General features: G+C 41.3%; 1 protein-coding gene across 1 annotated transcript in view; it reads right to left on the reverse strand.

Moving 5' to 3' along the window:
* Positions 1-14,635, reverse strand: part of RAB26 (RAB26, member RAS oncogene family) — a 904,454-nt gene that overhangs the window by 319,577 nt on the left and 570,242 nt on the right. The window contains exon 5 of the mRNA XM_078664850.1: positions 10,017-10,069. Coding sequence (XP_078520976.1) covers positions 10,017-10,069 — 53 coding nt within the window. The remainder of the gene's footprint in view (positions 1-10,016; positions 10,070-14,635) is intronic.

The following is a 14,635-nucleotide window of genomic DNA, read 5'->3' on the forward strand; positions in this document are numbered from 1 at the left end:
TTTTTTTTTAAACAAAGGTTACAGTGTGCTGTACACCACATGATCTGAATACTATTGCCTAGCCAGGCTATTTAAATGTTATGTATTGTATGCATAGGCTGTGGGGTTTTAGGTTTAAACCTATAATAACTGATAAAACCCCACTGAAAGACAAATAGCCCTCACCGGTGAAAACATATGAACACTGAAAAAACACCTGGACAACCACAAACTAAATGCCATTCAAAGAAAGGAAAAAGAGAGTGAAAGTCATTTTTTTCTTCCTGAAGGGGTCAATACAATGTAACTTTTTTATACAAGTAGAAGTAAGAAAGACTGGCTAACATTATTCTGCTTGAGTTTTGTTCTTTAGGGATGCCACTAAAATATTGTTTCTTCTTCCTTTTACTTTTTCAGTTTTGTGGCCTTTGGTCTAAAGATGCAGGGTTGAGTTTCATGTTTTAGGTCTAGTTTAATTATTTTATAAACTATAGAGAATCAGGAAATATCAAACTCCTATTTGATATTTTGGCTGCATTTGATTCTTTCACCGATAGGTAAAATGGCTGGTTTCATAAAAATCTTTCCTAATATGTGTCATCACATTTACCCACAGAGAATGGGTAAAAACCCTTAATACATGAGACCATAGTTTCTAGTGGGTCAGTATTGATAGTAGGCGAATTGCCAACACCTCAGGCTTTGAACATTCAATGCAAGGTATAGTGACAAGTATATATATCACCAAGCATCTGGGATAGTGGTGAAAACATGACACCAGACTTTTGGAAAACATGGAACGCAGTGTCACTTGTAATGCTCTGCAAAAAAGGTTAATTCCAAGTTCAACAAAGATTGGAGTGATATTGTTTGTATTTGCAGTGATTCAGCAACGTATATAAAAAAGTTGTTTGATGACCTGTCAAAATTGATACCCGAGCTGAAGTGATTCCCTGTAGTAGATCCTTGCCACAGTTAGATGTTTTGCTGAAAGCATCTTTACAATCTTAAGAGTTAAAAAGGGATGCTATTTACTTTTTAGTCCATTCTGGTGCACTGGTTTCTAATGCACAGGAACTAAAACACAAATATTTATCATTTCGTGCTTTATGTGCCATCAAAGAAACAGTCATCTCAACTGTGTCCCTTAGCTGATGGTTCTCAGCCCAATGGGCTAAGAATGCTGAGAGGGCCTTTTCACAGAAGTTTACATGGGAAGGAAAGAGCGAGCGCACATGACCCAAAGACTCACTGAAGAAGTATTGTAAGGTGTACTACAATAAGATTAATTTGCAAAAATCTATTTGGACCTCATATACGCTATACGTACACTGTCTATATACCATGTTCTTTCAGTGCAGAAAGCAAACAACAATAAAAGCAAAAGGTTCCATAAACACCGGAAAAACACTTTTTCTGTTGTTTTTAGTGGCGAGAAAATGTGTAACCACTGATAACAACAGTTTTTTAAGATATTGAAAACACTGAAAAAACGCCACCAGAATTTACCAAAAATAGAAACTGAAAGCAGGAAAGCCTATGTATGCACCATAATATATATGCTTTTTAACTATGAATAAATTTGTACTTTTTTAGATTTGTTATCTTTTTTGTTTACATCCCTCGTGTCCACTGTAATTTTATTGTTTTGGGGTGATTTGTGTAAGAATGGTTTGACCAGTGAATATCAAACCAAAGGGGTTTCTTTTATGACTAAAGTTTATTTATTACCATTATATTTTTTCAGTAACCGACGGTCCTAAACTGAGGAATAGGACGGGGCGGGCCAGGGCTGCCGAGTGGCAGCAGGGAGCTATGCGCTTTAAAATGCACATGTCTCTTTGGCCGGCCGTCTTGCGAAGGCCAACACACAGGCTCATTCTCTAGCCTGGCTGTCTCAGACAGCTGGGCTACAGAAAGCGCAGGCCTCCAGTGTTCTTGAGAGCGCTGAGTAAGGCCGCTCCCTCCAACCCTGGCGCTGCTCTCATGCTGTTGAGAGCAGTGCCGGGATTGGATAGGGGAAATGGCTGGGTCCCGCGTTGGAGCCTGCCTTCAGAGAAGACTGAAGGAGGACATCGTGTTGTGCAGGAAGATAAGTGTATATTTATTTTGTGTATGTTCCCGCCTTACCACCCTCTGTACATGCCAGCCGCCATTGGAAATGACAAGCTTATTGTTCTTCAAAGCCAGCAGGAGATTATGGGTCTTTGCTTACAAAAAAGTAATTGCTCTTTTTTATCATTAATCATTGATGGGGTGAGGATATTTCACAGAATATTAAAATGCAGTCTAGCATTTTCACAATTACGACATCATTGGCAGACCCTAACGACTTGTGAACAGCGTGGACGCGTCCTGCGGACCCCGAGAGGCATCACTCACAGCCCCAATTAACTTATTGATAGAGTGACAGGACATTTCCTACCATTAGAACCATCACTCAAAGGGCCAATTAATATATAATCTGTGGGAGATCACAACACATGCATCAAAACATTACCCACAGCACGTATTTAGCTTTAACCCGCATGGGAAGTAACCCCATGCGGCTTCAGAGACATCATTCACTGCGGCAATTAATTTGTAGAAAGCGGGAGAGAGAAATGTCACTTCTTGCAGGATAAAAACATTGTCGGTCAAACCACCAATTAATGTATGGTAACTTTGAGACTGTGGGCCTGATTTACAAAGGTAAACTTACACTTTTGAGTTAGTTTGCAATTTTTTGGGTATTCACAAGCTAAAGGCCTGATTCACAAGGGGAAACGTACACTTTTGTGTTAGTTTACAATTTTTGGGGTATTCACAAACTACCAGCCCGAATGACAGATATACTTACATTTGTGTGTACGTTTGTTTATTTTTGGTATTCACAAAGTATGTATCGTATTTTACAACGTCGCACTCCCTATACTTCTGTGTGTGGAGTTCTCCGCACCTAGACACGATGTAGTCGGGCGGAGAGCTCTGCACACATAAGTATATGGAGTGAGGAGTCGTTGAACTCCACATGTAGTTTGTGAATACCAAAAAGTAGTAAACTTACTCAGAAGGGTAAGTTTACCTTTGCAAATCCAGTCCTACAAGTTTACTGTAGCTAAACAATAACCTTTCAGTAATGCTAGATGCAGCCGTACTAGAGGACTCATTTATGACCCCTTGCGTCACTTTACGCCGCCGGTGCGTCACTTTTTGGTGACGCACCAGCAGCGTAAAAAATGTGCCTTGTTGCACCATATTTACAAAGTGACGCATCTAGGTAGATGCGTCACTTTGTAAACCCCTGCGCCACATTATACCTGCGCCAGGTATAATGTATGCAGGGGGGCATTCTGACGCAAGAAAGGGTCATAGAAGTGACGCAGTGAAATCTATAAGATTTCACTGCGTCACTTCTAGGACACAAATGCGTCAATTTCCTACGCCTGCCTCACAGCAGGCGTAAGACTGATGCAGGCCCTTTCACATGGGGCTTGCCCCATGTGAAAGGACACATGGCTGGAGTTGCGTCACTTTTGTGACACACTCCAGCAACGCGTCGCTTTTGCGCCACACAGATACGTCAGAAATACTGACGTATCTGTAACTCCTTGCGCCATGATGCGTCATACTGTAAATATGATGCATCATTGGTGTCGCAAGGGGGGCGCAATGAAAAGTGACGCATTGCTGTTTTCACGCAGCGATGCGTCACTTTTCATAAATGAGGCCCTACATCTCCAGGCCTTGGGGAAATCTAGGACTTCAGACTTCACAGGAATGATGCCAACCAGGTACAGATTCCTCACCCTGAGGAAGTTGAAGGTGTGTTGACCCAGCAAAGACCTCAGTACCTGAAAACCTCCAGTACTTGAAAGTGCTCTTGAGGTACCCCGACACAGAGTAGGCTAGACAGCACACCAAGGATACCAGTTCAATTTATTGTAATCATTATGTCACAATAAAATACAATAAATAAAAAAGTGCATGGTTCTCAGCGAAAACGGTCACTTGCTGCAATCCCCATCTTGCAGTGGGACCACAATTGAGAAATTGAAGCAAAAGATACCACTTACAGCATGCACTCTTGGTGAAAACACAAATACCATATGAACTTTAGAACTGTGTGCCCCACAGCTGCAAGGGCACCAACTTTATTACTCTCCTGCTTTGGGTAAGATACACAAGAAGTCTCTGGAGCATTTCTGTCTGAAATGGAAGCAAGACTATACTTGCAGGCAAGTGCAAGAAGGGAGCATTGGTGAGCCACAAGACGAATTGCTATCATATGGAAATATAAAGCATTATTAAGGTTTTTATACATGTCAATTCATCATATACAAACTTTTGTAAAAATGAAAGAAAAAAAAGGAACAGAAGAAAAATTAAGGAGAAAAGGAATATATGGAAATATGGTACTAAAAATGAAAGCTATTTTCTATAAAATGTTGAAAAACATAGAGAGCGCTCTCATTGTTTATATTATTTTGTCAGACCCACTCAAGCCTTCTACCATATTTGTTAACCATGGAGTTATTTTACAACACCTATGATTGGTCCCACAGTATGAGTTTGTATTACAACTGTAGGACAGCACCATGGGGTCTAACATTATTCCTGCACTTTACCAACATAAACATTTGTGGCAAGTTAAAAAATAAACAACATCAAGAATAGGAAGTATGTTGATGAACCTACCCTCATTTATTGAGGCTTATTACATTTTCTAGTTCTGGCACAAACAAGAGACCCACATCTGATAACCATAGAACCATGTTTAAAGAGAGGGAATATGAAAAGATAGAATGCAAGGATGAACAATGGAAATAGGTTTTATGTGAGATGTGCATAAAAGTGGGAAATAAAATACTCAAGCATTGGAACGTTATATAAACCTAGGATAATGCTGCACCACTATTTGGAAATCTAAGGGAAAATTGTTTGAAAGAGTCACTGGTGCATAGAGATACACCATCGAAACACGACAGACCGATATTTGAGGCAGCAATTGCAATGAGTGTAACACAATTACTGATTATATGTTTACTGGTGATTTTCCTCAGGGGAGAACTACATTGATAGGTCTAATAAAGGGATGCCTTCTATTTGTGCCACATGATACCATGATAACTGAGAGAAAAACAAAGAACAGCTCTAGGCTTCCTCATGTTCACCCCATGACAAAATGTGCTTTTCATTTACAAAAACAAAACCAAGTGAGTGGAATGCATGCATTTTTCCAGCCACTGGTAATTGCTCTGGCCCGCTTGCATTTACCCTGCATGCCAATACAATGCGGGGATTACAACGAAAGTCGTTACAACGACTTTCGCTGGAGGGGGCTGGATAGTGGAATAGTTTAATTTTCTATTCCAACTCCAGCCCACGTTGACCGTAGGGAAGGTGTTGGATAGAAAATTAAACTATTCCCTATCCAACAGCGCCCTCCAGCGAAAGTCGTTGTAACGTCTTTTGTTGTAATCCCCGCGTTGTAATGGTAGTGCGGGATAATCCCCGCGTTGTAATGGCTGTTCTCCCTCAGGCCCACATTATAGTTCACAACTTTTTTTGCTTACTGTGCCACTACATACCGGAACCAATCCTATGCTAATCGGTCATGACTCCACACAGAAAGGCACAGTCTGGTCTAATCTGCTAGACCAAATCCCCTCAACACATGAGCACCAACAACCTCAGCCATTTTCAGCTTTTTTGGGCCTCATCAGTGAGGTGCAGCTTGAGTTCTTCAGCAGAGCAAGCTTAGAACCTTTGTCTGGTCCTATCAAACCCACTTAGGACATCTCAGTGAGAAAAGAAAAGTGATGGATGGAATGCTGGGATTACTCTCCCCCACTGGTAATTTTGCTGGGCCGTATTCCAGTCCCGTAGCTTGTTGTTCATAGGACTCACGCTGTACTTTGCTGATGAGGCCCAACAAGCCTGAAACTTATTTCTGGTTGAAATGAAATGAATTTGTACTTGTAAAGCGCATTGCTGCCCCAGCAAAGGGGCATCCTGGCGCTGTAGTCATACCGCTATGGAACCCTTCCTGGCTTTTCCCTGTGAAATCTCCACTCCTGGGCACCCCCAAGGTGAAGCCAGGCATCCCAGCGCTGTTGGGGCCGTTTTGGAGATTAAGCAAGCTTATGCCCAGAGTTGTAGAGTGGGACCCATGATTAGAATAGGCACCGAGGCGAGAATTATCAGGTCCGGGGAAATTGAGCCCAAGACCCGCCGAGGCGGGAATTGAGCCCTGGTCTCGGGCCAGACCTCTGCATCAGGGCCTGCTGCTCTAACCATTGAGCCACACTTCTCCACCAAAACATGCAGTGATTCATGTATTAAAAAAAATATGTGCAAGGGCCCATGGCCCCATCACTAGACACGAGTCTACTGCGGCTGGCACCAGTCACTTGTAACTTTAAACTATAGACTAAAGTCCTAGCTTTATAATTTTTTCAAGGTGCATTAAAAAGCTAATGCTCCACTAATGAACTCTTTGCCTATGCCTCCGAACTAGTTAGAGTACACACTGATTCATGTACAAGTAAACCACAATTTATTAGTTTACCCAAACAACAGTTTATGTTTTCAATTTTTACTCAATTTACAAAAAAGATATTCAGAAAAAAACAGAACTAAGACCACTATCAACCTCATGTCTTAGCCATATACAATTTCAAAAAGACAATTTATACATATATACAGTGAAACAGACATGTATTTGACATTTTGACAAAAAGTGACTTTTTACCATAAATAAATATCACCATGAATACATTTATAGAACATGGACAAAATAACCTTACACATTTGTGAATAATGAAGAACTTTTACCAACAATCACAAATGACGGGAGGAAAGAAGAGAAAAGAGTGTTTTCAAAAACAAATTCAACTCCCACGACCTGAACAAGATACAATCAATTAAATTTCAGGAACATTGCCCATTTCTGCATCAATAACAATGGCCAACTGGCCAGTGAACAAGAAAAAGGGGGTGCCGACGCGTTTCGAATCCTGATTAGTGACTTGCAGGATTCTCGTCAGGGCAGTATGAATCTAGTCCATGGGAACTTGTATTAATCCTGCCCACAGTCACTCCTGTTTACATGGGAATGTCGTCTATGCTGTATGGTTTACGCTGCCTTATTCTTGGAATCTTTGCCAAACTGTGCGATGCCTTTAAACACTTATGGTTGTGCTCATTTATTTTTTGGACACCGGTCCGCGGTGACGGCAACGGGGGTTCTGACATGCCAGGGACATTCACATCCCTTTGTCTGCCGGTCTGGAGCAAGTACACTGAGCGGAGGTTTATGGATATTTGCGATTCACTAAGCGACTCACTGTTTGGCAAAACACGGTTTCAGAATCAGAACCCCCGTTGCCGAAATGGGCAATGTTCCTGAAATTTAATTGATTGTATCTTGTTCAGGTCGTGGGAGTTGAATTTGTTTTTGAAAACACTCTTTTCTCTTCTTTCCTCCCGTCATTTGTGATTGTTGGTAAAAGTTCTTCATTATTCACAAATGTGTAAGGTTATTTTGTCCATGTTCTATAAATGTATTCATGGTGATATTTATTTATGGTAAAAAGTCACTTTTTGTCAAAATGTCAAATACATGTCTGTTTCACTGTATATATGTATAAATTGTCTTTTTAAAATTGTATATGGCTAAGACATGAGGTTGATAGTGGTCTTAGTTCTGTTTTTTTCTGAATATCTTTTTTGTAAATTGAGTAAAAATTGAAAACATAAACTGTTGTTTGGGTAAACTAATAAATTGTGGTTTACTTGTACATGAATCAGTGTGTACTCTAACTAGTTCGGAGGCATAGGCAAATATTTCTATTTCATAGTAGTGTGGCCCTGCCTACCCTCCTTCCCATTGGGCCCAGCCACCCTTGTTTTTTCCCACTAATGAACTCAGCATAAATACAAAGAGCACTGCCATGTGGTAGATGCTAACGGATGCATATTGCTGTAAACAAATTAGTGATGGTGCTGAGTACCACAAACACAGCACAAATTTAGTACTTGTTTGCTATTACATTGAGTGTGAATAAAGAGATAATATTGCACAGTTGTCTTGTACCATTCACAAAGGTCACAGAAACAGAATATATATAGAAGAGAATATAAGACATCCACCCAGCACAATGCACAATACTTATAATGGCAGTCACAAAATCACTAAAAGTCCTCAGTATGTCTGTCCTGTGCACGGAGACCCTCAGTGCAGAGTACACATAAAGAATGCAGGCAGTGGCGTAGCTAGACCTCTGGCCGCCTGTCGCGTTCCCTTCGTTTGCCATTCCGCGACGGCGTATGTAAGAGCAGTAAGGGTGATGGCGATTTCTGTTTGCCGCCTGCAATGGCTGCAGTTAAGAGCGGGGGGAGGCCGCCACACCCAAAACTCGTGCCGCCTGGGGCAGACCGCCCCCCCCTTGCTACGCCACTGAATGCAGGACATCCTGTTTGAACAAATAATGGGCACAAACATGGAAAAGGGACTAGCCTTACACCTTGTGGAAGAACAGGGCCAAGCTAGCCTGTAAAAGTGGTTGGAATGTATGCCATAAACAGGGTTTAGACTCTGTTGAAGAACTCTAGCTCAGCCAGTGCAAAAAAGGTGGGTCTGTGGTTGTGAAGAGGCTGCTAGGCTATATGTTGGCTCTCTATAAAATACCAAATAAAACACTCTGTCCTGCACAATGGCACACTATGTACAGACAGGACAACTGCAGAGCATATGCATAGATTAACAAAGGTCTGTGCAGTGATTCATTTGTCAAGTACCGGTCCCCAAAGAGCTGCTCAGAAGCCCGCTGTCGGCGCTATTAAATGTCAGCGCGATGAACACCAAGTCTGTGCAGCTTGGAAACCACCTCATGCCTCTAATCGACCACTAGACACTCTCTTCCCCTTTATCTCACTTTTGCAGGTTCCTGCTTTCTCCTTTCCTGAGGGGTTTTAGGTCTTTCTCTTCCTCCCTCTTTAATGTTAGTGGGTGATTCCCTCTCTTGCAATTGGAAAATGTCTGATGAGGAATAATGAGTGCTGGTGATCCCGAAAAATTAGTGCCCATGGCCCCCACCTGCAACCACCGGCTCATACTAAGCTCAGGGTCTGCGGAGGTATACTGGCGTAATGAAACTTGAGGGGGCCCCCTGCAAGGTACGTGGAGGTCCACCCTCCGGATTCAATCAGGAGCTCTCCAGCAAGAATATTGTGCTGATGGGGGCCCCTGGAGATTGCCCCCCCCCTCTCTGGGGGGGAAAGCCCTGCGGGGACCTGTGTTACAACACTGCAGACGGGTACACCTGAGCATGTGTGCTAATCCCAGAGCAGACACCTCCGGGGACATCCGCTAACAAGTGACGGATGCATAGATTAACAGAGGTCTGCCTACTGTTACACAGGGGCAGGTGTGCTAATCCCAGAGCAGACATCACTGGGGACATCAGGCAACAAGTGACAGATGCATAGATTAACAGAGGTGGGTGTACTTTCACACAGGGACAAGTGTGCTATTCCAGGAACAGACATCACCTCAACACTAGGTAACTAAATGACTGATGCATAGATTATGAGTGGTCAGTGTCGGGTTCCACAGGGACAGTTGTGCTAATTCAAGGGCAGACACCCCTGGGGACAGTGGCCAACATAGATGTTGATGTATAGTTTCACAGAGGTCTGTAGAGGGACAGGTGTGTTGGGGTGTGTGTATATGTGTGTGTATATATATATATATATATATATATATATATATATATATATATATATATATATATATATATATATATATATATATATATATATATAGATAGATAGATAGATAGATAGATAGATAGATAGATAGATAGATATACATTGCCAGGGACATCAGTTGTGGTGTGAGAGAGGAGAATGCCCACATACATCAGAAAGTCTAAATTATGGCGAAACAAAATTAAGCTTTCAAAGCGAAGGTAATACAAGAACGGACATCGACAATATTAATATTCCGTTCTCCACATTTCATTACTTTTACCTGATCTGCAGCGCTAACTTACTTTGATGTTGTCAAACGATGATTTATTAGTGACGTCGTACAGCAGCAGCAGGGCTGTGAACAAATGAAAAGAAGAATTAGACGAGGCATCAGGGAGTGGTACAGTTGCAGGAGCCTGCCAAGTACAGGGAAGCAGGGACGGCTGGAGGGCACAGACAGCAAAATTATTAATGGGCCCAGACACAAACCTGGCACCAACCTCTGCTTTCCTTAAACTCACATTACCTTTTATTACTTTAGTAAATCAAGGGGGGGACTAGGAACTGATTATAAGGTTCAGCACCCACGGTCCTAAAATACCATAGTTACTCAGAAGAAGGATGATGTTCCTCCAGGAGAGACAGAAAAGGGAAGAAAAGATAAGAAGCCGTCAGTCGGGACTGGGAAGCTGATCGACTGGATCTGGGCATCCGAGTGATCAGAAGTAATTGCCTTCACACACCCGGATGGGTGTCATGCTTCATCACCGGGCTGCTCCTCGTTGGGCCGGCGCTGCAATGCCCAACGTCTCCCTGAGGGGGCTTTTTATCGGAGATCTCATGTTTTTTAAGCTGTAATGATGAGTGCAAGTGAGTATGTAAGAGTAGGGTAGTGTGCTGGATGATTTAAAATTGTTTTAGGGGTACTGAAGACTGCTTTAATAAGGTGGTCCCCTTGACAGGAGTAAAAACCCAGGCGTTGTCACAGGAGCCAATGAACCTAGACCGCTTTAAGATAAATGACGTAGTGTCAGCATGTTTTGTGCCTTATGCCCAAACTGGATTTTAGATATTTCTTCAGGACTAGGTAGCTAATGCTTACCCTACTTGTGATTTGGAGCAGAGGTGAATATAGTGAAGGTGCCCAATCAAAATGTGTCAACTGTACCTGCTACAGTACAGGACAATACAGTTCTGATTCTGTTGGAGTAGTAACTGTGTCCCCGATGTATCCGTGACCTACCGTCATCTGCTGGCCTGGAGGGTAGGTCACAGGTAAATCACTGCGTGGGACCACTTTATTTCCACAGCTAAGCAATTTCCTCTTCTACATCCATCAAGTTCACCCTATTTTTTTTGCTTTTGTTAGTCACACCGCTTTTCATCCTGCTCTCTTTATTCCCATCATTTTCATTCTACGTTCTCTAATCCCTCCCCTTTCCTTCTTCTTTCTGTAATCCTGCCTTTCTGATTTCTCTAATCTCTCCCTTTTCCCTCACCTTTCTGTAATCATTCTGTTTCCCTTTTGTTTCCTCTAATTCTCTAATCCCAATATGCTTTCAGTAATCCTGCATACAGCCATCTCCTTTGTCTAATCCCTTATTTCCTTCTTTGTTCGATAATGACACATTTTCCCTCCTTCTCCAAGCCTACAGTTTCTCTTCTTCTTTTTTAAATCCTAATCACATCCCGTCTCTTCTAATTTCCTTAATCCCTCCATTTCTTTCTACTTGCATTAGTCCCACCCTTGTCTTTTGTGTATTCAACTTTAACCCTTTCCTTTCTGGTCTCTTTAATGTCACCCTTTTCCTTCTGCTTTCTCTAATTGACAAATTCCTTTTTGCTTTCTCTAATCCCACCCTTTTCCTGTATCATTTGTAACTCATTAATTTTCTTTCTGCTTTCTCTAAAACAACCTTTCCTGTTTGCTTTCTACAATTCCACGGCCTCCCTTCTGCTATCTAATTACATTTTTGAATTCTCTTATCCGAACCATTTGGTACTTTCTGCAATATCACCAACTTTCACCTTTTTTCAATTCCCTTCTTTTGCTTCTTTGTTTACACCTACCTTATATCTACCTTGTTTTCCTATGCTTCCATTTATCTTATGATGTTTACTATTCCATCCTATTTTGCCTGCTTGCAGTTATCCCAGAATTACTCTGCTTTCTTCAATCATACTTATTCTCTTCTGCGCTCTCTAATTCTCTATCCCTTCTATACTCCTGTTGCTTACTTCAATCTTCTTTTCCCTTCTACTATCTCTAATTCTATTCTTTCTCTTCTGCTTCCTCCAGTCCCACCCTTTCATTAATCCTTTCCTTCCTCTTTTGCTTTCTTCTATCCCATACATATTTTTTGTAAAACCCCAAAAGAACTCTTCTGCTTTTCACAATTTCACCCATGTCCTGCTTTTTCTAACCCCACGCCTTCCTTCTACTTTCTCTAATCCACTCAGTCTATACGTGCTTCAGTCTCACCTTAACACTTCTTTTTAATTCAATTTCACCCACTTCTTTCTGAATCCTCTTATTACTTACTTTCACCAATCTCTGTCCTACTTTTCCAGTCCCATCAATTTGCGTCTTTTCTTCAATCTTCTCCTGTCGTTCGTGTGTTCTCCTATTCTATCTTTCATGTGATACTTTTTAAAATCCCAGGCTTCTCTTCTGCTCTCTCTAAGATCCCTGTTTCTATCCAGCTTTTTCAAGTCCAAAACTTTCTGTTCTGCTTTCTTCAACCCTACTTCAGTTCTACTGTTTTCCTCAGTCTTAGCTGCGCTTCCCTTCTTTTTTCAATCTTAACCCAGATTCCCTACTTTCTTCAATACTGCACTACCTTTTTTACATTCTATAGTCATATACTATGCTCTTTTCAGTCAGCATTGTGTGCCTGAGTGCATCATTCTTCCTTAATTCTGAATGAAAACTTCCCAGTTGCCAGCACTAACCAATCTGTGTCTGTCAGGTTCCTTAAATTAATATAGAATTTCCTTGCATTAAAGTTTGTCTTATTTCCTGTCCTGAAACAATGTAATCAGTACACCCTGTAGCTTCAAGACACAGCGTGGTGTTGAAGTAAGAATCATGAAGGTTCAGTGACATATTATCGAGAACACAACTATTGCGATACATAAATATAGCATAAAAAATATCAACCATAACAATATTGTTTTCCTATAAATATAAAGGTAAGTTAAAAAATCTCAAAACAAATATTGTTTCACACAAATATCATTAAAATGGCCAGAAATATTGATTTTTATTAGAAATATATAGGGCAAAAAAATAAATATTAAATATTTTAATATATAACATAACTATAAAATATATAAATGTATGTAACCTTTTATACTATATATACATAAAACACACACACACACACACACACATATATATATAAGACATATGCCGATTGGAAGATTAAAACTCGTTTTAAAAACCGGGAGGAGTTGCGGCTCATTTTCTCTTTCTGTGGAGAAGTTGTTGTAATCAGTATGAGCTGGTCCTGCCCAAGAGGAACGCACCGCCCACAAAGAGCGCCTAAAAGCACCCGCAATTGGACCACATCGTTGGAAGTGGAGACACATACAGGGTGCTTAGGTGCGGCTAAAGACTGGACTTTGGTCGGGTCCTGGGTGAAGTGAAAAGGACTTTACCTTTGGCTTCCGGCACGGCAATAAAATCATCGCGGCAAATGGAGAGGGGACTACGCACTACACAGACCAGCATGCATTGGACAAACTGCCTGACGTGACGCCCACCAGGGGGAAATAAGCTACGGTCGAGGTGTAGTGTGGCTGCCTTTCACTGTGAGCTGCAGGAGTGTCGTCTCTGAGGAAGGTCATAGAAATGACCGAAATGCATAAGACAGTAAGACATATGCCGATTGGAAGATTAAAACTCATTTTGCGGCTCATTTTCTCTTTCTGGGGAGAAGTGGTTGTAATATACCAAATGTGACAGAATGGGGGTGAGGATCAATGCACCGAGTGAAACCCCATTTAAACCTAAATCCACATTTATGCCTCTAATGCCAAAGGATGCTATTGACACTTTTAATGATATGATCACTGAGGACCTGAAGGCTTTGCAAATCAACACTTCCAGAAAAAACAAAAGACTCAAATACATGGAAAAACAATACTTCAACTTAATGAAAAAATTGAGGAGCAATTCTAATTTGATTATCAATAAGGCCGATAAGGGAGGCAATATCGTCATCTGGCCAAAAGATCAATACATGAATGAAGCTAATTGCCACCTTTTAAATCCATCCTGTTACAGAAAAGCGAACTTTGGGGAAGCACGTAACCTCAAAGATAGGATCCATAAAGAACTAAATCAATGGAAGAGGGAAGGTCTTTTAACCAAGCAAGAATTGGGGTATTTGAAAGTTGATCATCCTTTGACCCCTACCATGTATTTAATACCCAAAATACACAAACAAGTGTCTCCGGTCCCAGGCCGACCTATTATTTCGGCCCAAGGAAGTCTTATGGAGCCTATGTCTAAATATGTTGATTTCTTTTTGCAGAATTTTGTTGTTAGTTTACCTTCCTACATCAAGGACACTGGGCATTTTCTGTCTAAACTTAAAGAGGTGGAGTGGAAAGAGGGATATAGTTTGGTGGCCCTTGATATCAGCTCCCTTTATACCAGTATTAAACATACAGATGGTCTTAACGCTGTACAGTATTATCTTAACCAACGCAACCTTATGTATAAGAACCATAATGAAATGTTGATTTCTATGATTAGGTTGTGTCTCATGAATAACTACTTCTTATTTAATAAGGAGATTTACCAGCAGTTAAGAGGAGTTGCTATGGGGGCATGCTTCTCTCCCACCTATGCATGCCTCCATGTTGGGTGGTGGGAGGAGCATGTCCTCAGGCATCTCCCAGATTTCGTCAATAA

Source organism: Lissotriton helveticus, chromosome 10 (genome assembly GCF_964261635.1).
Source record: "Lissotriton helveticus chromosome 10, aLisHel1.1, whole genome shotgun sequence".
In the NCBI taxonomy this organism is placed as follows: Eukaryota; Metazoa; Chordata; class Amphibia; order Caudata; family Salamandridae; genus Lissotriton; species Lissotriton helveticus.